We start from the raw sequence: 23,950 nt of genomic DNA, 5'->3' as shown, positions 1-23,950 counted from the left end.
CTTCCTGTAGTAGCAGCTTCAGCCGCAGCTGCTGCCACCGGCCCAGGAGAGAGAGCCCGGGCGTGGAGAGCCGCGGGCCGCGGCGGGAGGCCCGGAGGTGAGGGGGATTGGCTCCTGCGTCCGCAGCGCGCGGCGCGGGTCTGGGCTGGGGCAAGGGGCTTCGGCCGCCCGCGAGAAAAGGGCCCTCGAGGTTGCTGGAAAGAAAGCAAGGGGGCGCTCGTTTCATCTTCCGGCGCCGGGGCATCTCGGGGCTCCAGAGTCAGGCTGCGTGGGGTCCCGAAAAGTTTCCATACTTTGGAGAGACGGACAGCGTCTCAAGGGGGAGGAGCCCCGGAGATGGCACTTCTCTCTGCCAGCCACCGAGGAGACAGCGATGCCCAAGATGGAGTCAGAGGGGCTTTGGAGGAGAGCAGCGACTCTCCTCCAGCTTCCCTCATCTCCAGCCCACGTGGGACCATCTCCCAGCAGGGAGGGGAACACTCGCTGAGGAGGGGGCTCTCCGCTGGAATATCCCTACCCACGCCGGGCCCGAGGGGGACTGTCCCACCCTTCCCCAGCTGGGGACTCCTGGGGCTCAGCCACTTGGTTTCCCTTTCTGTTTCTAGCATGACTGCCTTTGGGGAAGCCCCGGTTTGGGGATGTAGGGAAAGGGGGAGAAACCCAGCCACCTGACCCTTGGCACCTACACCATCCTGCGTGCCCGCTCCAGGCTCTGGACGCTGGTGACCTTCCTCTCACAGGCTCACTTCTCCCCCTCCCCAGCAAAAAAAATCAGACCTTAGATGGGAGATTTGAAGCTCCAAAGTTGAGAGAGTATTAGTCTAACCCCCTCATAGTACAGAAAAGGAAACCGGTTTAGAGAAGGGAAGTGACCTGCCTCAAGTTCCTCAGAAAGGAGCAGAGCTGGAATTTTAACCCAACTCCTGGTCTCCGAATCCCGTGGAAGACCCTTCTAAGTAGAGAAGAGCAGCCAGAGTCGGTGGGTTGGAGTGAAAATGACAACTGTCCCACCTTATTGTCACCTCTGCTCTCGCACTCTCGTCTTTTTTTTTTTTTATGATCAGATATAAAATCGCAGCTTAAGAAGTGTTGTTGAATTAAATTGAATCCAATTTCCCCCTCTTTAATCTCCTCCTTCAGGTGCGAAGTCATGGCAGGATGGATCCAAGCGCAACAACTTCAAGGAGATGCTCTGCGCCAGATGCAGGTCCTCTACGGGCAGCACTTCCCCATTGAAGTCCGCCACTATTTGGCGCAGTGGATTGAGAGCCAGGCCTGGTAAGTGTGTGTGTGTGTGTGTGAGTGTGTGTGTGTGCGCACATGTGTGTATGTGAGTGTGTATGCGTGCATGTGTGTGTATGTGTGTGTACACATGTGTGTGTGGGGGGGGATATAGGGGACTGGCCTCCCCTGTTTTTCTGATGGCCGTCCCAGGCTTTTTCAGGAGTCATCATGGCTTTTTCAGCCTCTCTCCCAGCAGTGATTTAGCTTAGGTGTGTGGTATGTCTGACTTGGTACCTTCCCATCCTTTCTCTGTGGCTGGCCGTTCCTCCCCACCCCCACCTTTCTCGCTGGGTTTTGCTCCTATTTGCGGTGGGTTTCACTGCCTCTCCATCTCTCCCTGCCCTGTCGGCTTTACTGTTTCAGGTTCTGCCTCTTTCTGCCTCTCCGTCTTTGTCCCTGCCCTGTGTCTGTTAGAGGAAGGGGTGGTGTCTCTAGGAAAGGGGAAGAGGGAGCAGGAAGGGTAGTGGGAGTTTTTCTCATTTCTGATTCATGCTGAGTGTGAATGCATTCTGAGAATGAGTTCTGGGGGCTCTAAGAAGACCCGAGCAGAATTCATTGATGGGAGCCCTCCTAGAATTTCCTCTGCCTCCAAGTCCTTCACTTTCTGCCCAGGTAAAATGCTACCTGTGGTCCATTGCCCTCCTTTCATGTCTCCAGGAATTCCATTGACCTGGATAACCCCCAGGACAGTGTCCAAGCTGCCCAGCTCCTAGAAGGCCTGATCCAGGAGCTGCAGAAGAAGGCTGAGCACCAAGTGGGGGAAGATGGGTTTCTACTGAAGATCAAGCTAGGGAATTGTGCGACTCAGCTGCAGGTAGTGTGAAATCTGGTGCCATCTTCCTACTACATTGTGTTCCCCTTTCTTCTTCCCAAACTCAAAACATTTGGGCTCAAATCTTGGCCTTGCAAACTAACTCACTATGTGACTTTGACCAGCTGCTAAATGGTTTTGTTCCATTCATTCCCTCCCACTCCTTTGTAATGGGTATCTTAGGCTTGTTTTTCTTATGTTAGAGGTAGAGCAGTATAGTCTGAATGGGGAATGACAAATGAAGCTGTACTGAGCACTAGAGACTGTGAGAGTCTACCATATAGCACGATTAAATATTAGGATTCAGTAAAGACAGCTAATCTCTGGGAGAAAAAAAATGATCAGATTATGGAATAGGAGGGAGAAGCCAGTGGCAAGATTGTTACTCTAGGATCTTTAAAATATGAGATTTCCATCTGGAATAGGGGTAATCTATCCTCCCAGTCATAAGGTAAGAGGACAGATACTATGTTGAATGTGGAGGTACAGCCCTAGTGAAAACAGGATCCTAGAATGATGGGGTTGGAGGGAAAGGGACAATGTTTAATTCAAAAGAGTCTAAGTGGTGGCAGAAATGATCCTGTGTGTCCTATGACTGAACCATGAGGCACAAGGGAAGGATTACTTGGGGTATCTAACCTAAGGAAAGCTCAACACAGGGTCTTCCATAGAGCAAGTGCTTCATAGAAGTTTGTTGTTTTTGGAAGAAAATTTTGTATAGAGAGATCTTACATATCTATGTACATATCTATATCTATAATTATCTATCTGTAAGCACAAAGGCTTATGATGTTTTAAACTAAATGCACCAGTGTTGAGGGGACACAGAGTTAAAGAGAGATCCATTCCTCTCTCTTCCTCCTCTTTCTCGCTACTTCCCTCCTTCCCTCCTTCCCTCCCTCCCTTCCTTCAATAAATATTGAATCAGGTAAAGGATTTTCTGAGAAGAAATCATGAGGATTTTCTGGGAGAAGCAAATGTTGCTTTGGGTTTGAAAGATGCAAAAGCTACAATTTAGTTGAAAGGAAGGGAAATGGTATTCTGGAACAAAGGAGAATGAGAAAGAATGATAAATTTTAAAAAAGTTATTGGTCTAGGATAAGTGGGTCTAGTTGGAACAGAAGACCATGGATGGGAATCTTCAGAGGTGATGGGAAAGTTCATTTGCTGTTTGATTCTTTCAGAGCACTTATGACCGCTGCCCCATGGAGTTGGTCCGATGCATCCGGCACATTTTATACAATGAACAGAGGCTGGTCCGAGAAGCTAACAACGTGAGTGTCCCAGGGAATTCTGTAATCCTCACACGTTGAGGAGATTTCTCCTATTCACAGACTATCTTAAGAGCTGCTGAGGAGATAGATACAAAAGGAATAGGAACGATGGTTTATGACCTCAGATAAATTACCATCTGATAGGAGACATAAGACACTAATATGTCAAATGATTTGATTTTAATGATAAAGCATCACTAACAGGATTAAATGAATACAAAGACAGTGAGAAATGCTGAGTCTTAAGGTTTGAGGATACAATGTTTATAGAAGACATACCAAAAAAGGTGATTGATTCTGAAAAATATATTTTTTATTTTTATTAATATCTTTTGATTTTAATATATTCATTTCTGAATATATACTTTCCTCCACCTTCCCCTAAACTGTGAACCATTCCCTGGAAGAGAGGGGGGAGAAAGGCAATCAGCAAGCATTTATTTAAAAATGACTGTGTTCCAGGTATAGTGCTAAATGTTAGTGATACAAAGAAAGAAAAATACTGCAGAATTCCTGCTCTCTAAGAGCTCACGCTCTAATAAGGAAATAAAAAGGTAGTTTAGTCAGACTAAGTAATGCATAATTACGCTTGAGATTACAGAAAAGTGTCACATTTCCCTATGCCCCGATTCCTTCCCTCACCAAATACCTGCTTTGGGAGAAGCTGCTGTCCCTGGCAGATCTGATGTAATGGAATAAGAACTAGGCTTTAGTTGTAAATGATTGTCTTTGAGGGATGGGGATGATGGTGTTTTTGGAGAGTCTCACAGTCCTCTCCCTCGGAGGGTCATATCAATCAGGAGTGGGCACAAGATAAGCTGGCTGATGCAGAGCAGAATGTCTGGATGGGAATAAATCACTGGGCGGTGGGTGCTATGGAAACCTGGTGCCATTAGCCTTCTAAGTCAGTGGGTGTGTGGGGAGAAGGAGAGCTGAAATCTCTTCGGGAGACTCTGCATCTAGATGGCTGGAACATTTTATTCCATGGCGCAGCAGAAAGAACTGAGTGATTCAGCCGGGTGGGGTCTGCCCGCAGAGTCCGGAACAAGGAGTCCTCATTGTCAGTGGAAGTCCCCAAAGGGTCCTCTGCAGGAGCCTCTCCCCTGATGCCCCCTGGGGACCCGAGCTTCCTTTTCCTTCAGAGCCGTGCCCTCGGACGGGGCCCTAGTCTTGCCGCTGCCCTCTTCCCCTTCTGCGGGCCAAGTGGCAGCCGCTCGGTCCTCGTGGCCGAAGGCTGGGCGCGGTGGCGCGTGGCCCAGGGGCCCGTTGGCTCTGCGCGGGGCCTCCGGGTCCCGGGGGCCGTCTGACCGTGCTGCCTCCGCCCGGCCTCCCTCTGTGTGCAGTGCAGTTCCCCCGCCGGAAACCTGGCCGACGCCATGTCCCAGAAGCACCTGCAGATCAACCAGACCTTTGAGGAGCTGCGGCTGGTCACGCAGGACACGGAGAATGAGCTGAAGAAGCTGCAGCAGACTCAGGAGTATTTCATCATCCAGTACCAGGAGAGCCTCCGAAACCAGGGTGAGGCCACGGGGCTGGCGGCGGGCCGGGAAGCCTCAGGAACTCGGGGCAGAAAGATGGGAACTCGGGGGCTTGGGCCCGAGCTGCCCGGGAGCCACATCCCTGGTCACCCCAGGACCCAGTGGCAGAGGGGCCAGAGGAGGGCGCAGGGGCCCGACTTCTGCGTGCCCCGGGAAGCAGCTCCCCATCTAAGTATGCTGCGGGCCCTGGGCCTGGGAAGAGGCTTTGAAGCTGGGGAGGCCTCCGGGCGTGAACCGCGGACCCCAGAATGCTCGTGGGTGGAGGCTCATTCCAGGAGGACTTCTAGGAGGAGGAGGGGTCCGGCTGAGTGCTCCCGGGCAAACAGCCTGGCTCTGGGCGGGGGCTGGTGTCTGCCTGGGGCCCAGGATGCTGTAGCAGCGGTGGTAGGAGAGGCGGGGGCCAGGGCTCTCCCAGACAGAGCCACCGGGAGCTCCAGCAGCTCCCTCTCCTGGCCTCCAGCAGCCGCTTCTCTTGGGTTGGAGCCTGGCCCAGTCCCGAGAGGGGCCGGGGGGCCAGGAGCACAGGGGGAGAGGAGCACCGTGTCTCCCCAGGAGGCCGCCCTGAGATCAGACAGTGCTCCTCCCTTCTCCCTTGTGGCTGCACCTGGTGCCGTATTCACGCAACACACATGTACATGCACCCATACAACACATACGTGCACACACTGCACACATGGGCAATGCCGGCACAGGGCACTCGTGTGCACACATACATACATGTGACGTGAAGTCACACACCCTAACATGCATGTGCAATGTGGTCACACACGCTCGCACATCCCTCCCTCATCGGTTCCTCCTCTGGGAGAGGCTGCGTGGGGGGAGGGGGGATGAAGACCTCCATCACCTGGAGACCACACTGATGGGAATGGCTGAGCCAGATTGTGTGGAGGCGGTGCTCTAGGAGGCCTCTCCCTTTACGTTTGGGGGTGCTCTCGGAGGCCTCTCCCTTTATTTTTGGGGGTGCTCTAGGAGGCCTCTCTCTTTACATTTGGGGGTGCTCTAGGAGGCCTCTCCCTTTACATTTGGGGGTGCTCTAGGAGGCCTCTCCCTTTACATTTGGGGGTGCTCTAGGATGCTTCTCCCTTTATGTTTGGGGGTGCTCTAGGAGGCCTCTCCCTTTATGTTTGGGGGTGCTCTAGGAGGCTTCTCCCTTATGTTTGGGTATGCTATAGGAGGCCTCTCTCTTTACATTTGGGGGTGCTCTAGGAGGCTTCTCCCTTTATGTTTGGGTATGCTGTAGGAGGCCTCTCTCTTTATGTTTGGGGGTGCTCTAGGAGGCCTCTCCCTTTACATTTGGGGGTGCTCTAGGAGGCTTCTCCCTTTATGTTTGGGTATGCTGTAGGAGGCCTCTCTCTTTATGTTTGGGGGTGCTCTAGGAGGCCTCTCCCTTTACATTTGGGGGTGCTCTAGGAGGCTTCTCCCTTTATGTTTGGGTATGCTATAGGAGGCCTCTCCCTTTACATTTGGGGGTGCTCTAGGAGGATTCTCCCTTTATGTTTGGGTATGCTATAGGAGGCCTCTCTCTTTACATTTGGGGGTGCTCTAGGAGGCTTCTCCCTTTACGTTTGGGGGTGCTCTAGGAGGCCTCTCCCTTTATGTTTGGGGGGTTTCCCAGGGCCTTTCTGCTTCTGATCAGAAGGTCTCTGGTCCCCGAAGCTTCCTGCCCGAGGCTGAAGGGGCGCGTCCTGCTCCGTTCCCTCCCCCACAGCTCAGTTTTCCCAGCTGGCACAGCTGAGTCCCCAGGAACGCTTGACAAGGGAGACGGCCCTTCAGCAGAAGCAGGTGTCCCTGGAAGCCTGGCTGCAGCGGGAAGCCCAGACTCTGCAGCAATACCGGGTGGTGAGCTCCCGCCTTTCCCCCTCTCTCGGGCAGAACTGATGGGGGTTGTCCTCAGGCGGACGGGGCCCTGGTCTCTCGTGGGGGGAGCCGAGCCAAAGAGCCCAGCATGGAGGCCACAGTGGATTCTTTTCTCTGGGGGAACCTGGTCTGGGAAAGCTGGAGCAAGGCAAGCCTGAGCTTCCCGGTCCTTTTGCTCTTTGTTAAATGGAACAAAGCAAGGCTGGGCTCCCCGAGCCCTCCGAGGGACTTGGCCTTTGCCCCTTGAATCCGGACGCCCTGTTTCGAACCCAGCTTTGCCAAGTTACTCCCTGTGGGGACAGAATGGGACCTCTCTGGACTTGTTGCTCCTGGTCAAAATGAGCGGGGAGGGGTGGGTTGGCCCAGGAGGTCTGCGAGGTGGCTCCCAGCTCCGCATCTGACCCCGGGGTCTCGGCAGGAGCTGGCAGAGAAACACCAGAAGACCCTCCAGCTGCTCCGGAAGCAGCAAACTGTCATTCTGGATGACGAGCTGATCCAGTGGAAGAGAAGGCAGCAACTGGCTGGGAATGGCGGGCCCCCGGAGGGCAGCCTGGATGTGCTGCAGTCTTGGTATGTGGGAGGGGGAGCTTGGGGCTGCCCTGGGCTTTGGGGCGCAGTCCTTGGGGCCAGTTCTGGGGAGTGGAGGCTCCGGGGTTCCCCCGGGGACTGAAGGATCAGGGAAGGCAGCCCCATCCTCCTCTGTGAGCTTCCTTGGTCCCTTCCCGTGGCTGGAGAGGAAGTCCCCATGTAGCAAGGGCCGTCTCTTCCCAGTCCAGGACGGGCCAGCCCGTGTCCTGGGTGATTGAACCTACTCCTCTTGATTTGCCCTGTGGGGCTCCCTGCCCAGGTGCGAGAAGCTGGCGGAGATCATCTGGCAGAACCGGCAGCAGATCCGGAGGGCTGAGCATCTCTGTCAGCAGCTGCCCATTCCTGGCCCCGTGGAGGAGATGCTGACGGAGCTCAACGCCACCATCACAGACATCATCTCTGCCCTGGTGACCAGGTGCCTGCTCCCACTCCTCCTAATCCTGAGCCAGACCAGGCCAGGGGAGCGGAGAAAGTCTTGGGCTCTGAACCAGGAACAGCCCGGGCTCCTCTCTGGTGCTCCTCTTCCTCCTCCCCCCGGCCTCTGGCTTTTCAGGCCGCTTTGAACTGAATTCTCTGGTCCTCGCCCCCAACAGACAGTGCAGGAGGGAGATGGATGGTCCTGCTTCTCCCGAAGGACCCAGGCCCGCCTCTCCTCACCTCGTCCCCGACCCACCCTTCCCTCACAACCCCTCCCCCCGTCCACCCTTCCCTTGCCCCCCCAGGTTCGCCCTTCCCTCACTCCCCTGGACCCCTGTGGGCCTCCTCACTCAGGGCCCTTCCCCTCTCTGCACCTTCTGACTCCCAGGACCCTTCCCCTAGCACCATACAGGGCCCGAGGCTGACTGCCCCCCAACCAAGGAAGCCCCTTTAGTGACTCTGCTTCCTCAGAGTGGGGGATGACGGCACCTGGTGTCAGTCTGGCGATTTCTCTTCCCTCCAGTACCTTCATCATCGAGAAGCAGCCCCCGCAGGTTCTGAAGACGCAAACCAAGTTTGCAGCCACAGTGCGACTGCTGGTGGGAGGGAAGTTGAATGTGCACATGAACCCCCCCCAAGTGAAGGCCACCATCATCAGTGAGCAGCAGGCCAAGTCTTTGCTGAAGAACGAGAACACACGAAAGTAATGGCAGATGCCTTTCCTCCCTCTCCGCTGCTTCCCCACAAGACGCTGGGGTCCTTTGGCCTCCCTCCTTCCCCCCCTCCCTAAGGAGTCCCAGGCCTCAGGGACCTCCCAGTTGGACAGGTTGGGTGCTTTGGGCAGGTCTCAGGGCTGGCCAGTCAGTTTTACCTCCAGGAGAGCAGAAGGCCTGGGGCGGCTTCTTGGAGAAGGGGCGCCTGGATTGGGACTTGGACGGAGAGAGCCTCTCTGGGGAGAGGGAGGGCCGAGCCTTGGCTCAGACATGTCTGTGTTTGCAGTGAGTGCAGTGGGGAGATTCTGAACAATTGCTGCGTGATGGAGTATCACCAGGCAACGGGCACCCTCAGCGCCCACTTCCGGAATATGGTGAGGACGCGGCTGGGATCCGGCTGGGCTTCGGGCGCTGGGGCAAAGTGGCTGGAGGCTGGGCAGGGAAGGGCCCCTCTCTTCACTCGTCCTTCTGCCTCCGTAGTCCCTGAAGAGGATTAAGAGGGCGGACAGACGGGGTGCAGAGTCGGTGACAGAGGAGAAATTCACAGTCCTGTTCGAATCTCAGTTCAGCATTGGGGGCAATGAGCTCGTGTTTCAAGTTAAGGTAAAAAATGGGGCACTCCTCATATCAGAAGGGGAGGGACCCTTGTCCCTAGGCTGTTGGTGGAGATGAAATCCCTGTCCTGAGTGAAGGGCAGGGCAGAGTTGATGAGAGGCAGCAGAGCTTCAAGTCCCTTTGGGTGAGATCAAGGACTCCCTTTTTTCTGAGTTTTTTTCTTTTAATAGTATTTTATTTTTCCAAATATCTACAAAGATAGTTTTCAGCATTCACCTTTGCAAAACCTTGTGTTCCAAATTTTTCTGCCTCTCTCCCTCTCCCTGAAACAGTAAGTAATCCAATATAGGCTAAATATGTCCATATTTGTCATGCTGCACAAGAAAAATCAGATCAAAAAAGAAAAAACACAAAGAAAAAAATCAACAAAATAAAACAACAATAAAAAGGTGAAAATACTATGTTTTGATTCACACTCTAAAATCTCTCTGGATGTAGAAGTCCATCACAGTTGATCATCACATAATCTTGTTACTGTGTAAAGTGTTCTCTTGGTTCTGCTCATTTCACTTAGCATCAGTTCATGTAAATCTTCCTAGGCCTTTCTGCCACAAACATTTCTGTACATGTGGGTCCTTTTCCCTCCTTTAAGATCTCTTTGGGTTATAAGCCCAGTAGAAACATTATGTAGCAGCCCTTTTTGTGGTGACAAGGAACTGGAAATTGAATGGATGCCCATCAGTTGGAGAATGGCTGAATAAGTTATGGTATATGAATGCTATGGAATATCATTGTTCTGTAAGGAATGACCAGCAGGATGAATACAGAGAAAACTGGCGAGACTTACATGAACTGATGCTGAGTGAAATGAGCAGAACTAGGAGATCATTGTACACAGCAATGGCAAGATTACATGAAGATCAAGTCTGGGAGGTGGCTCTTTTCAACAATGAGATGACTAATTCCAGTTCCAATGATCTTGTGATGGAGAGAGTCATCTGCACCCAGAGAGAAGACTGTGGGAGCTGAGTGTGAATCACAACACAATATCCTCACTCTCTTCTTTGTTGTTGTTCACTTGCATTTTGTTTTCTTACTCACTTACTTTCCTTTTTAATCTGATCTTTCTTGTATAGCAAGATAATTGTACAAATATGTTTACATATATTGGATTTAACATATTTTAACATGTATAACATATATTGGATTACTTGCCATCTAGGAAAGGGGGTAGAGGGAAGGAGGGGAAAACTTGGAACCCAACGCTATGCAAGGATCAATGTTGAAAAATTATCCATGCATATGTTTTGAAAATAAAAAGCTTTAATAATTTTAAAAAGGGCTGTTACAAGCCCACGTGGGAAGGACTCTCTCTCTCTTGTTTGAACTGAATTATCTCACTCCCAGCAGGAGAACTCTTTCACTCTATATTATCTGGTATATAATCTCCTATATATACCACACTGCAAGGCATTACTCCTCACCAATAAGGGCCTTGGGACAGTAGTACATATGTAGAAAGATGATTTATCAGCCAGAAGTCACACAGGTAGCCAGAGCAATTTGTTTAGTCATTTTTCAGTAGGATCTTACTCTTTGTGACCCCATTTGGAGTTTTCTTGGCAAAGATATTAGAGTGGTTTGCTTTCTCATTTTACAGAGAAGGAAACTGAGGCAAACAGGATTACGTGACTTCCCCAGGGTCACACAGCTAAGTGTCTGAGGCCAGATTTGAACTCAAGTTGAGTCTTCCTACCTCTAGATCCAGTACTCTATACACTGTGTCACCTAGCTGCCCTTCCAGAGAAATGCTGTTATGAGTATGTCAGGAGACCATTATCATCATCATCATAACAACAATGCAACCTTGTCAAACTTTCAACCTTTAGTTTATATTATAAGGAGCAAGGAAACCAAGAAAGAAAAAGACAGCCAAAAGGGTGAATTCTTTTTTTTAAATTCTTTTTTTTGGTGACAGATTCTTAATAATCAATAAGCATTTTGGAAGGGCCTTCACACTGTGCGAAGTTATGCGAATACAAAGAAAAAAATTAAAATGTCTCTGCCCTCAAGGAGTACATATTTCACTTGAGAAATGAGTAAATATATACAAAGGCATTCGTGGCTATGGGGTGGAGGAAGACTTTGTGTAGAAAGTAGAACTTGAGCTGAGATTTTTAAAGGAATAAGGGATTCTAAGAAGCAGAAATAGGGTTGAAGAGAGTACATTTCAGGTGTAGGGTGCATGGCCAATGTAAAGTGCAGAGAGGAGAAATAGCGGGTTATGTGTAAGGAACAGTAAGAAGGTCATTTTGGCTGGATCAAAGTGTAGGAATAAATGAAAAAAAAATTTATTAAACCCTAGTTATATGATAAGCACTGAGGACACAGAAAAACAAAAAAATTACTTTCGATGGGCTTCTGTTCAAATCAGGGGAGAGTGCCATGGCAAGTTAGAGGGAAGGGAAATAGCATTTAAGTTTTTAATAAGTTGGGGTCAGCTTGTGAAAGCCTGTACAAGTTAAAAATAGAGTAATTTCTACTTCATGCTAGAAACAATAGGAAGCCAATCAAATTTTTTGAATAAAAGGGTGACACGGTTAGGCTTAGACTTCAGAAAAATTGCTTTGATGTTTATGTGAAGAGTGGATTGGAGAGAAGAGAAATTTGAGGTAAGGAGGTTAATTAGGAGGTTCTTGCAATAGTAATAGGAAGATAATGAGGATATGACCAAGGTGGTGGCTTGTGGGAATAGAGAGAAAAGGGAGAGATATGAGACACTGTAGAAATAGAAAAGACAAGATCTGGCAACTGGTTATAAAGGCTAAGGGGGACTGGGAATCAAGCCCAACATCAAGATTTCAAACCCGGGTAATTGGAAGAATGGTGGTACCTTCAACAGAAATAGTGACAATCAGAAGGCAGGTGAATTTTTTGGGGGAAGGTAATGAGTTTAATTTTGGGTATGTTATATTTGAGTTGCCTAAGTTTCATCCATTTTGAAATATACGATAGGCTCATTTAGATCTCAGGACAGAGGCTATGGTTTATACTAAGACTATATGGATATATAAATTTGGTAATCATCCTCAGATAGTTAGTCACTGAACCCAGAACATAGTTAAAAGTTAACATTTATATATTGTATTAAGGTTTGCAAAGTATCAAGTACAATATTTCATTTGATTGTTACAAAAACGCAACACAAAAATAGCACAGATGCTGTTATTAGCTCCATTTTGCAGATGAGAAAACAAAGACTTAGGGAGTGACTCATTCTGGGTAAGAGCCAGCAAGTATCAGTGGTAAAATCTGAACATTGTCCAGGCCTCTGGTCAATTGGTTGTGATGTACGAGAAAAACTTGGTTTCCACTTTGTGCTAGAAATCCATCAGATAGGAGCTTAGAAGAGACATTTCTGTGTGAGATTTGGGACCCTCTTTGTGATTTGGGGCCCCTTGAATTTGAGATGCAGAGTGGATCCTCTACTCCCTCCCCCCCCAACTTTTTCTTTTCTCACCCCTGTAGACCCTGTCTCTTCCAGTGGTGGTCATTGTTCATGGAAGCCAGGATCACAATGCAACAGCCACGGTGCTATGGGACAATGCATTTGCTGAGCCCGTGAGTGACTTGTTATTCTTCCTGGAAGACCAGGGCTCAGGACCCCTCAGAAGACTGTTCATTATTGCTTTCACCCAGGGCCAGTGCTAGGAAGTGGGGAGCTTGGGGAGCCAGCAATGGGAGCTCCCAAGTCTGTTTCCCCTTTGCGGGGCTGGTGACTCTCTCTGACTTGATCTCCCATCATCTCCCCCCTCAGGGCCGAGTGCCATTTGCTGTGCCTGATAAAGTGCTGTGGCCCCAACTGTGCGAGGCTCTTAACATGAAGTTCAAGGCAGAAGTCCAGAGCAACCGGGGCCTGACAAAGGAAAACCTAGTGTTCCTAGCTCAGAAGCTGTTCAACAGCAGCAGCAACAACATGGAGGATTACAACAGCATGGCCATCTCCTGGTCCCAGTTCAACAGGGTGAGGGGAATGGGATCAGCATTCCTGGGGGTTAGGGGTCCCACTCCACTGCCTTTGACCTCACAGGCAGCTTTCTTGTGCCCTCAGCCAACCCATTCTGTGACATGTGCCCCAGAACAAGTCTTCTAGGAGTGGGGATGGGGATATGAGCAGAGGGAAGGGAGCATGTAACAGCCACCTAAGGGGCCTAAATCTGGCATCTGAAAGAATGTAAAATGAAGGAAGGGAGCATGATCTTCAAAGAACCTGGGCAAAAGAAGGCTGAAAGAAATGTGCTTATCTGTACTCTCTCTCAATTGGAGAGAGAGAGAGACAGAGAGAGAGACAGAGAGAGAGAGAAAGAGAGAGAAGGAAACATTCACTGGGAAACTTGCTACCTTTTGCCTGATCTGAGGGAAAGTGTTCCAAGTAAAAATCTTAACTCAGGTCTTTTTGGTTTTTTTTTGGGGGGGGGATTGTTCTAGGAGAACCTCCCAGGCTGGAATTACACATTCTGGCAGTGGTTTGATGGCGTGATGGACGTGCTGAGGAAGCATCACAAGCCCCATTGGAATGATGGGTGAGGAGCAGTGACACAGGGCAGCCTGAGAGGAATGGGGGTGGTAGGGATGGGGCTGGGCTGGCGCCTCACTATGGAATTTGGGGATTAAGCAGAAAAGGTAAACATCACAGGCTCTGAGCAGGGATAAGAAGGCCCCCATCATGCTGCTCATCCCTTAGGGCCATCCTGGGTTTCGTGAACAAGCAGCAGGCTCATGACCTGCTTATCAACAAACCTGATGGAACTTTCCTACTGCGATTCAGTGACTCTGAAATTGGGGGAATCACCATTGCCTGGAAGTTTGACTCCCGTGAGTTGCCAGCTCCCAGCATGACGAGCTCTCCATTTCCTCCTCCTTTCTTTTACCAATGCCCTTACTCTCCTTCTTCCTCTTTCTTCCACTCTTCACCTTGCTTGCTCTTCAATATTCCTTTTCAAGATCTTGAATTGACAAAAGAATTGACCAAAAGGACTTCATACTTAGGGAAGGAAGTTCATCAAAAATAGATTTTCTTCTTACCATTTCACCAAGAACTGAGTTCAGCTAATTTCTGCAACCTAGTAGACACCTAGGTACCTGGGGAAATTAGACTATCCATTTTGGAACAGTACTCATATGGCTTCTTGAACTACACTGACAAGAGTGGATGGTGGTAAAAGTCTCAGTTTCTTGGAAAGGGTAATAAATATACTTTGGAAATACACCTTCCAAATACCTTGGGAAAGGTAATAATAATAGCATTTATGTAGTTCCTTAAGGTTTGCAGAGCACTTCACAGACACTGGCTCATTTGATCCTCTCAACAAGCCGGTGAAGTAGGTAGGTTAACCTCATTTTACAGATGAGGAAATTGAGGTTAGGTGACTTCTCTAGAATCACAGTATCAGAGGCAGGAATCAGCACAGGTCTTCCTCACTCCAGGTCCAGTGCTTTGCCTTCTGGGCCACCTAAATCTTTCCCTTTCCCTTCCCAGCCCTTACAGTATCCTGATAAACATGTTTGGTCTTTTCCCATAGCGGATCGGAACCTGTGGAACCTGAAGCCATTCACAACGAAGGATTTTTCCATCCGATCCCTGGCTGATCGCCTGGGAGACCTGAATTATCTCAACTATGTGTTCCCAGATCGACCCAAGGATGAAGTTTTCTCCAAGTATTACACTCCCGTGCTTGGTGAGTCCTATCTCAGATGTGGGGCTTTGTCTCTTAGCAGACAGAGGCTCTGAGTTGTCCAGGCATAGGAGGAAAATTGGTCTTGCAGGGAGATGGTAAGGTGTACATAATTCAATTACACGCATGTTAACTCACTACCCTCATTTGAATCGATTTTTCCTTCTTGAGAACTTTCCCTAAGACTGATGCTTGCAAGTAGCAGAATAAACTGATGAATGTCTGTCTCCAAATCAATCCGTGGGACAAGAGGGCAAATATGAAAGGAAAATGGTAGGGAGAAAATAGAATTATAAAAATAGGGCTCTCATTAACTTTGATTTATAAACAAGCAATAACAACTAAACTTTTGAAGTACCCAAGAAGACAGGGAGGAAAGATGCACAGAACCAAGGCTTCTGTGTTCACTTTATTAACAATTCTAATTTTGTTCTTATTAAAATGCAAGTAGCTTGTAACTTAAAAGTTTATTTGGAAGTTCTTATTTAGTTTGCAGATTCATATTTGTTGAGATCATCAAGTTTAGAATTCTTTAAAAATTCTTTTTTTCTTTTAAAAATAAAGAAGCGCAGAAAAGGAATTGACAAGAATCATAAATTTAGATTCAGAATGGACCTTAGAGATCATCTGGTATAACTGTCCTTAGTCTCAGCTTCCTGATTGATTAAAATGGTGGTAATAATAGCACATAATTGGCCAACTAGGTGGACCAGTGGTTAGAGTGCCAGGAAGACCTGAATTCAAATCCAGCCTCAGACACTTATTAGCTGCATGACCCTGGACAGATCACTTAACCCTCAGTCTCCTCATCTGTAAAATGAGTTAGAAAAGGAAATGACAAACAATCCCAGTATCTTTGCCAAGAAACCCCAAAGGGAGGCACAGAGTCAAGCATGACTGAAAATGGCTAAGCAGCAACACACAACAGTAGTACCTAGTGTTTACAAGGGTTGCTTTGCGATCAATTGAAATCATATATGTAAAGTGCTGTGCACATGCTAGCTATTATTCATATTCATATTATCTCCATTCCCCTTCTTCCCCCTGTCCTTTTCCCCCCTCTTCCCCCCCCTCTCCCGGGAGCTGCCAGTGATTTCAGTTTCTTTCTTCTTTCTCTACTTGGTAGGTAAAGCTGTGGATGGATATGTGAAACCACAGATCAAGCAAGTCGTTCCAGAGTAAGTGTCCAACTCCTATCACTATTCACATTTGGATTTTCTTTATTTCCATTTGTCTTCCCCTCCCTACAACCCCCTTTCCCCACCCCCATCCAAATCCATAATCCACGAATTCACCCATCCCTAGACTCAGACCCTGCGGAGTAATGTTGGGTAAGAGCTTGCATCTTGTCCTGCGCCAGTGTTCTTGGTTCATAGCATCCCTTTCCCGAGCCCCCAGAACAGAGGGATACCTCAAATTCCTCTCCACCCCCAAAACAGCTTTCTCAAAATGGCTCACTCATTAGCAGCCTGTTCAAGAACTCGGCTTCAGCACGCTGCAGTGCCGAGCCAGAGGAGCGTCCCAAAGGTGCCGGAGCCAGGGAAGAAGGGGCCGGCCAGCCTTCCTCCTGGGGAGCTCCCGCCCAGCAGCCTCCGTGGGCAGCTGGGCCAGTGCCACGGGCTTAGCAGAATTTCCTTCCAGGGCTGAGGCCCAGGACCGTAGAATAGGCAGGGACCCCAGTGGGCCCTGAGGCCCTCCTCCAGAGGATGGGCTCTACAAGTGTTTCCACTCCTTCCCCAGGTTTGCCAGTGCATCTGCAGACTCTTCGGGGGCCGGCGCCACCTTCATGGATCAGGCCCCATCCCCAGCCGTGTGCTCCCAGTCTCACTATAACGTGTACCCCCAGAAGTAGGTTGCACTTGCATAGAAAGGGGAGGAAGGAACCGGTCTCAGCTGGCTCCCCAGTTGGGTTGGGTTGGACTGGCTTTAAGCAAGGGTTGGTGGGTTGGGTCCAGAATCACTGTTATCAGATTTGACCAAGAGTCCCTGCTCTATCTGCCTGGTCCAGTGGCCACTCAGCTCTGTTGAAGGACGTCTCCCTAGCACAGGAGCACTCTCCAGCTCCAGATCGGGGATCGCTCCAATCGTTCGGCCTTGCCCGATTTTTAGGACCCCTAGACCAGGGCTCTTCACCCCTTTGGGGTGACAGACCACTTGGCAGTCTGGGGAAGCCTTGGGATCCCTCCTCAGAATGTTTGTGAATGCTTAAAATAAAATGCAGGGACACCATTGGTTAGTGAAAAAGGTGTAAACATTTGCCCCCTCCCGGTGTACAGACTGCCCAGATTTGTAGCTGCAGACTCCCAGGGGGCCAGGGGGAGGCCGTGGACTCCAGGTTTTACAGCCCAGTCCTGGGCTCCCACTTCTGTCTGCTAAGTGTGAGAGTGAGAGGAAGAGCTGGTGGTCACTGGGAGTGAGGCAGGAACGCCTGGCCATCCCCAGCCGCCCGGAGGGGGTCTGGACAGGGAAGCCATTTGTTCTCTCTGGACTCTCAAGGCTTCCCTTTTATTCCACCAGCCCTGACTCTGTCCTTGACCCTGATGCGGAGTTTGACCTGGATGAAACCATGGACGTAGCAAGACACGTTGAGGAGCTTTTAAGCCGACCAATCGACAGTCAGTGGATCCCCCACAACCAGTCGTGACTCCTCACCCCTCCATCACTGTCTTGTCGCCTTCTCCCCTCTCCTCATTGGTGGGCACTGAGTCCATGCATCCTAGAGACAATATTCATAATGCGGAGTGTGAATAGAGGCTGGGACCTTGGGTGTCTGTCCGTGGGTTGGTGTGGACCCAAGGGGCTTCTTCCCCCACTGCCTGGTGCTTGCCAGCACCTTCAGGGCCTTAGGCCTGGGGCTGTTTTCTCTTGTCCATAACTCAGTCTGTAAGCTCTGATTGTTAGAGGGGAGAAGGAAAGCGGAGAGGGAAGCATTCTCTTTTTCTCCTTTGCCTAGTTTGTTAGCAGCCATGGTGGGGCAAGATCACCTGAGGAGGGGGAGGCCGGGACATAATTTGCCCATGAGCTAGCCCTATGAGTGGCTTCCCAATACACCTGTATGTATGTGTGCACCCTTGTATGCTCTCATACACACAAATGTCTGTGTACCTGCAGAGATCAGTCAGTCTGTGTGTATTTGGAGCCTGAGGGCCTGGATCTTAATTATGGCTCCTTTTCTATGTTACAATCCACTTAATCTCTTCAATTTCCCCAAATCTGTAAGGGGTTGGACCAGAGGAGCTTCAGGACCTGTTCAGCTCAAAATCTACGACCCTACAATCCCAAGCACCAAGGGGTTTGGGCTAAAACTCATGGGAAATGCTGTCCAGACTGACCCAGAGTGTGAACTCCCAGACATTCTTGGATTTCTCAGGGAGGTTACTCTGTAGCAGCCCACTCCTAGGCTGGTCTGAGAGCTGCCTCATTCCTGTAAGTGGTCTGGAGACCCCTTCCTCTCTCTTGGGTCTGGGGTCCAACTGCCCTCTGGCAAGGCTCTTTTTTTCCGCTGACATCTCCTTTCCCAACACACACACACACACACACACACACACACACACACACTCACCCTGACCTTGGCAATGACCAGAAAACAGGATGGCTTGAGGGGGGGGGAGGGAGGGGGAGTGTCTGGAACACAGTGAGGAGGACTCCAGATCTTTAAAAAACAAAAACAAAAGCACAATCTCTCCGAGAGGGAGAAACTGTAACTATGTATGGGCCGGATGTCAGAGCCAGTCTTTCTTGGAGGCTTTGGGAATCTTGTGGCAGATGGCCTGGGTACGAGAGGAGCCTTGCTGACCTTGCCTTTGTCTGCTGCCCGCTCCCTCTCTCAGCTCGTCTAGCAGGCTGGGGGACTGGAGAGTTAGGTTTACAGAGTGGGAGCATGTCTTCTAAAGGCTCATGAAGGTTAGACTGAGAGGCTGGAAAGCTTTTAAGGTCAGGGTAAGCAGGGGCCAGACGATGACAACACATATTTTTTGTACTTTGTATGGAGTATTTGAATAAAGGGAAGAAATGCTGTTTTTGAATAAAATGCTTTTTAAAAAATGGTCCTGTTTCTTAGCTGGGAGGAGCTGGGACACAGAACTGGGAGGGGGGAGAATGATGAATGCAGTGTGACCTGAACGTTTCACAATTCTTTCGCTCCTTTATGTTCCAACACTGGAATTTTGCACCTTGTGCCCACAGACACATCACCTATCTTCAGACTTGTGATAGAGCTGAATGCCAAATCTTTCTAAACAGCATCTGGAAGGAGATCCATGACTTCCGGGAAACCAGTGGGTCAAGGAGACAGGGTGCGTGCAGAGGGCGGGAGAGGCCCGATGGACTATTCCAGTTTTGTAACTACAAGCAGAGGAGAGTTCTGCGCTTGGGTCTGTCTCGGGGAAGAACTCCACATCCTTTTCCGGGCTAGCCCCTGGCTGGGATCTTAGCTGCCTCCTTCTCCCCCTCCTCCAGATGACCAGTAGGTGGCAACGTTGTCCCATATCTGCTGGTCCCGGCGATGTTCGGGTGTAGGCCGGTGGCCCAGAAAAAGCACCTTCTTCCTCCATCTTACCTAACCTGGCTCACTCTGAACTGCAGGCTCTACCACACAGGGCCCTGGGAAGTCACCCCGCCAGACATTAAGCACCCCTTAGTGCGGCTGGGGAGAAGTCTGGGGCTGCAGTTGCCAAATGCTTGGCTTAGAGCCGCTCAGATCCCCTGGGGGTAGGGTCCTGAATGCAGCGGCAGGAAAGGGAGGAGGACAGGTGCTGGGGCTGTGGATGCCGTGACATGGGGAGGGAAGCTAGGATCCGAGTTGGGCTGCGTTTAGGAGTCATGGCAACGGCCCGCAGCCCTGCCCGTGGCTCTGGATGCGAGGGAGAAAGTGGTTTCAGTTCAGCAGAAGCCGCCGTGAGGCGTCTTCCCTTTTGTCTCAGCAGGGGAGGCAGCTAGTTATCAGTCTCTGTCTCCATGGAGCTTGGAGAAGGGAGGAGGGAAACAGGGCGGCTAAGTAGGCTCAGTGAGGAGGGAGCCAGGGCAAACAGCACCACTGAGCACCTCCCTGAATCACAGACCGGGCGGCCGAGCCCCTGCGCATGCAGCAGCTCTAGTTCATATGTTGCAATACCCAATAACAGACCTGGACCGAGCGCAGGAGATGCAGACAGGGAAGAGGGAGAAGAAATTTGGGGTTGGCCTTTTTCCTTAGTGGGAGGGGCGGGAAATCCTGGCTCTTTCAGAGTAGAAAAGCCTTTCTTTGGAGCCATCGCTTGTCTGCAGCTTACAGCAGAATGTGAGGTTTAGGGCTTCAAGAGAATGGAGAACTTCAGACAAAGCTGAAGCCATGTAAGGCGGCAGTGCGGACAACAGCCCGAGGGGGGTTTGCAAGAGGTATCATGGTTCCACCCACCGCTTTCCTCCTGGGGCTCAGGCTGCTCCCCAAGCCTGGAACGTTCTGTCCTTCCCATCCCTGTCACTTTGGAAACCATCGCTTCCTCTGAGGCTCGGTTCCCGCTGCACCCTAAGGGGCCTTTCCTCATCACTCCAGTAACAGTACTAGAATGCTATTCTGTGTATGCACTGGTTCCTCGTGATAGAATTTAAAGTGAGAGCAAGGATTTGATTTTATGTTGGTTTTCGCCTGGTAGGTTCATGATAAAAACTTCCTGAAGACAGCCGTTCTTAATACATAAGCCTGGCCCTGAGAGCAAGTCTTTCTGCAAGACTGGGGGGTGGGGAGGATGGAGGGGAGATCTCTCTAGCTCTAATTACAATAGAATGACAACAGCAGAGGGGTTAGGAAGAGGATTGGGCAGAAATTAAAAGAGGACAAGAAGAATGCAACATGGTCAGATAATTGCTTTAAAATGTTTATTTCTAGAAGTTAAAAGCAGATAGATACAGCAATAAAATATACAAAAACCAACTTTTTTTTTTTTTACAGTATGAAGTATACATTGGAGTCAGAATGCAAGGAGTAGGACAGCAGCTCATAAGTTGTTTTACAAATAGAACCAATGTACAAGTTGGTAACAGGTAACATGCCCTTTGGAGGCATGAGGAAGGAGAAGGGGAGTCTGAAAGGGTTTAGGCAGCAGACTTACCCAAGACACTGTTGTGGAAGGGAAAGAATTAAATGGAGGAAAAGGTAAATCAAGTTTCAATTCCTTTCACTGCTTTTGTCATCACAAAAATTAGAAACAGAAAAACACATGCCACCTAAAATCACCAATTCTAAATGCCCCCTCCCCAGGGCACCGTGTCAACAACCTCTGCTCTAGCCCCACCTGGCAAGACAGCAACAGTGAGTTCTCTGGAGTGCAGCTCTCAGTTTTCCAGCCTGCCCAGCAGAGGTGCCCCAAAGGGCCTGCACTGAGTGCCAACTCCATCCCATCGCGAAGATGAACCACCCCAAGGGGACATCTAGAGTGCCCTTGGGGAGATCATTCTCCCCATTCAGCTCAAAGACTGCTGTGGGGATGGATGGAGAGCAGCGAACAAGTCTTCTTCCAGGTCCTCCCATCCCAAGTGTTAGCTCTGGAGAAGAATGGACTTAAATCGTCTTTAGGAAAGCCCATGGAACAATACTACAAAGGTGCTCTATCATTTGGCTGGCTAATACTAGGAAGGCAAAAAGGGAAGCACCAGAAGAGGCCTGAGGACAATTCAAGGACGGGGAGGGGGGAAGTATCATCCTGCTCTCTCCCAAAGTGGGACCCCCCCCCCCCCCAGCACTTGGAGAAAGCCAAGGGACAGGCCCAGCCCAAGCATAAGCTCTTGGCAGAAAAGCTTCTTAGAATTCTTTTGCACTGGGACTTATGTTAAAGATGAAATAAGGACTGAAAACTTTGAGGACCTGAGAGAGCCGGGTCCTCTGAGACCAGGAGGGCACTTTGTGAGGCTCGAGGCCCAACACCACAGTACTATTATGGGTCTGTCTCAGAAGTAGGATCCCTAAAGTAATGGGACTTGGACACTGAGAAACCAGAAGGGATGAGAAGGGTCATATGGGCCCGTGGAGGGAAGACTCCCTCTGACCCAAATAAGGCACCCTAACAACCAAGCTCAGAACCAGAAACAAAGGCTTTGGGGCTAAGAAGCTAGCAAAGGGAATAAAAAGGTTTACCAAAGAAACTTTCAATATTTATTTATAGATATCTCATTTTAGGTTCTTCCTATGCATGTCTGTTTTAAAGGCCAAGGGATAGTTTCAGAGCTTCAGCTACCATTTGAGGCAATCAATAATAAGCTCCTTGAGGGCAGGGATCATGTCAGATTTTATCTTTGTGTCCCAATACCTTGAGCATGTTTATTGGATGGATGAATGGATGAATAAATTTGATAAAGTCATTCCAGGAGTCTAAGGAAAGATTGTCATCTGGGATTGCTGATTACCTGGAAGAAGTCTCTGAGGAATCTTAAATACATTTTTTAAAAGCTCTGATATAGGAGAGAATGGGGTTTCTTTTCTTTTTTGATTTTAACTTTTCCAAGTTTAAAAAGAAACTCAGGATTAAAAAATCCTTGCTTCTATTTGGATGTTAGCAAGATAATAGGTGCAGCAGGTGCTGGCAGCATTCAGTCAGATGCAGCCTGGAACATTAATTTACAGAACAGGCACTGGATGCAGCTGGCACCAGTAGGCACTTGTCAAGCAAAACAAAAAACCAAACAGAAAAATCCAGAACACACACACAAATCCCCAAATAATTACTGAGGAAGAATGCTGTGGGGAAGAACCAAAGAACATTTCTTTCTTCTCCCTCCTACCTCTCTTACCCCCACACTCCTAAACAATCACAGTTTCAAAGGATGAACCATTTTGACTTCCGTTTGGTCAATAGCATATAACCTAGAAGCATTCATTTCTCTAGGAGAAAGGTACCCTAATTACTTAAGGATAAATGAGAAGCAGGAGATCCAAGAAAATCATCTGGCGTCACAAAGATACAAGTTTCAGTTGATCTGGGGTTTGGTTGTTGGGTTTGGGAGTTTTTGTGGAAGGGGTGGGGTGGAGTTTAGGTGTCTCAGTTACATCATTCTGTAGCTTCCATACTTAGCCCATCACATGGGAGATGAAGCACATTCAGAAGTCAATTCCATGTCAAACGTGAGGGTCTCTGGAGGGAGAGAGGGAGGAGAGAGAGAGAGAGAGAGAGAGAAGGAAGGACAAAGAGAGAGATACAGCTCAGTGACCTGATTTCCTTAAAGTTAAAAAGGCAAAACCCACCCATCCAGCCTGTCTAGTATCTTAGGTACTTAGGCAGAGTAACTCAGGTCATCGCTATTTCTACCCATTTTTCTATATATCTCTCCTTCAAAAATGGCAACAATGTAGGCTAAATTCTAAGGAAATATGTCCCAATACCCTGTGGGAACCACACCTTGATCTCAAAAAAGGAATTCACACAAAAATCCTGCAAATAGAGATGAAAAGAAGTATTTTGAAACTCAAGAATTTTAAAGTCATCTTAGAAAATGACATTATACACTAGATGAGGTGATTAGTGGGAAAACAAGAAAAACAGTCTTGGAAGCTTGGATGACTACTTGCTCAGCAATATTGGAAAGCAGGTTCTTGTTCAGGTACAGGTTGTCCTCTGAGCTCCCTTCCATTTCTGAGATTCTGTAGCATGACACAATTTTACATCTGATTTTGAACTTTAGATGCAAAGGATAACCTCAAGGTTTAGCTGAAGTGAATATTATATGTAAACAGAGAAGTATCTGATATTTAAACTCTGCAGGCTTAGCAAAACCACAGTCCCACAACTCCCCATAATGCTTGTGACTTCCTGGTAGGTTTGAGGAGTGTTTGCTACTTGATAAGGGTTTCCAAGTCTTTTATTTTGTGTAAAAGTGAGTAGTATATGTAAATGAGATATTTAAAGGAGCCTAGAAAGCTGCCTTCCAAGCTGTTGTGGGGCAGGGTGTCTCTTAAATTGAACCACTGAATATGGCTGAGTGATTTAGGGGTCTGAGTATACAAACTCAAAGGCCATCTAGTTTGCTTCTTGTGTCATGAAGTAATTTTGGTCAAACAATAACGAGGTTAACAAACTGGACTGAAATGAAGTTTGAGAATGTGAAATCCAGTCCACACTCCAAGGGACACAGACTACTTGGAATTGACTCTTCTAAGTCATCTCTTCCCTTCATTCCCATCGATTCTCCTCTTTATTCAGAATCT

At 49.0% G+C, this 23,950-nt stretch overlaps 2 protein-coding genes across 5 annotated transcripts in view; one reads left to right on the top strand and one right to left on the bottom strand.

The window, feature by feature from the left end:
• Nucleotides 1-19,452, top strand: LOC127560121 (signal transducer and activator of transcription 5A). 2 transcript variants are annotated; one of them, XM_051994431.1, is made up of 19 exons: nt 1-97; nt 1,141-1,278; nt 1,942-2,098; nt 3,280-3,369; nt 4,713-4,887; nt 6,619-6,749; nt 7,186-7,337; nt 7,615-7,770; nt 8,296-8,475; nt 8,772-8,859; nt 8,966-9,088; nt 12,569-12,661; nt 12,858-13,064; nt 13,529-13,623; nt 13,785-13,915; nt 14,623-14,778; nt 15,902-15,953; nt 16,516-16,623; nt 17,293-19,452. In XM_051994431.1, the coding sequence occupies exons 2-19, from the start codon at nt 1,151-1,153 to the stop codon at nt 17,417-17,419; spliced, it is 2,349 nt and encodes a 782-aa protein (XP_051850391.1). In that variant the 5' UTR covers nt 1-97; nt 1,141-1,150; the 3' UTR covers nt 17,420-19,452. The 2 variants fall into 2 exon arrangements, with proteins under 2 accessions (XP_051850391.1, XP_051850392.1); XM_051994432.1 differs by lacking the exon at nt 1-97 and adding an exon at nt 892-979.
• Nucleotides 19,453-20,617: 1,165 nt separating this feature from the next.
• Nucleotides 20,618-23,950, bottom strand: part of STAT3 (signal transducer and activator of transcription 3) — a 59,029-nt gene continuing 55,696 nt past the window's right edge. For all 3 annotated transcript variants that reach the window (XM_051994429.1, XM_051994428.1, XM_051994427.1), the window contains exon 24: nt 20,618-22,880. In XM_051994429.1, coding sequence (XP_051850389.1) covers nt 22,825-22,880 — 56 coding nt within the window. In that variant the 3' untranslated portion in view covers nt 20,618-22,824. The remainder of the gene's footprint in view (nt 22,881-23,950) is intronic.

This window comes from Antechinus flavipes, chromosome 4 (assembly GCF_016432865.1).
Source record: "Antechinus flavipes isolate AdamAnt ecotype Samford, QLD, Australia chromosome 4, AdamAnt_v2, whole genome shotgun sequence".
Lineage (NCBI taxonomy): Eukaryota > Metazoa > Chordata > Mammalia > Dasyuromorphia > Dasyuridae > Antechinus > Antechinus flavipes.
This window is presented reverse-complemented; position numbering and strand designations above follow the sequence as displayed.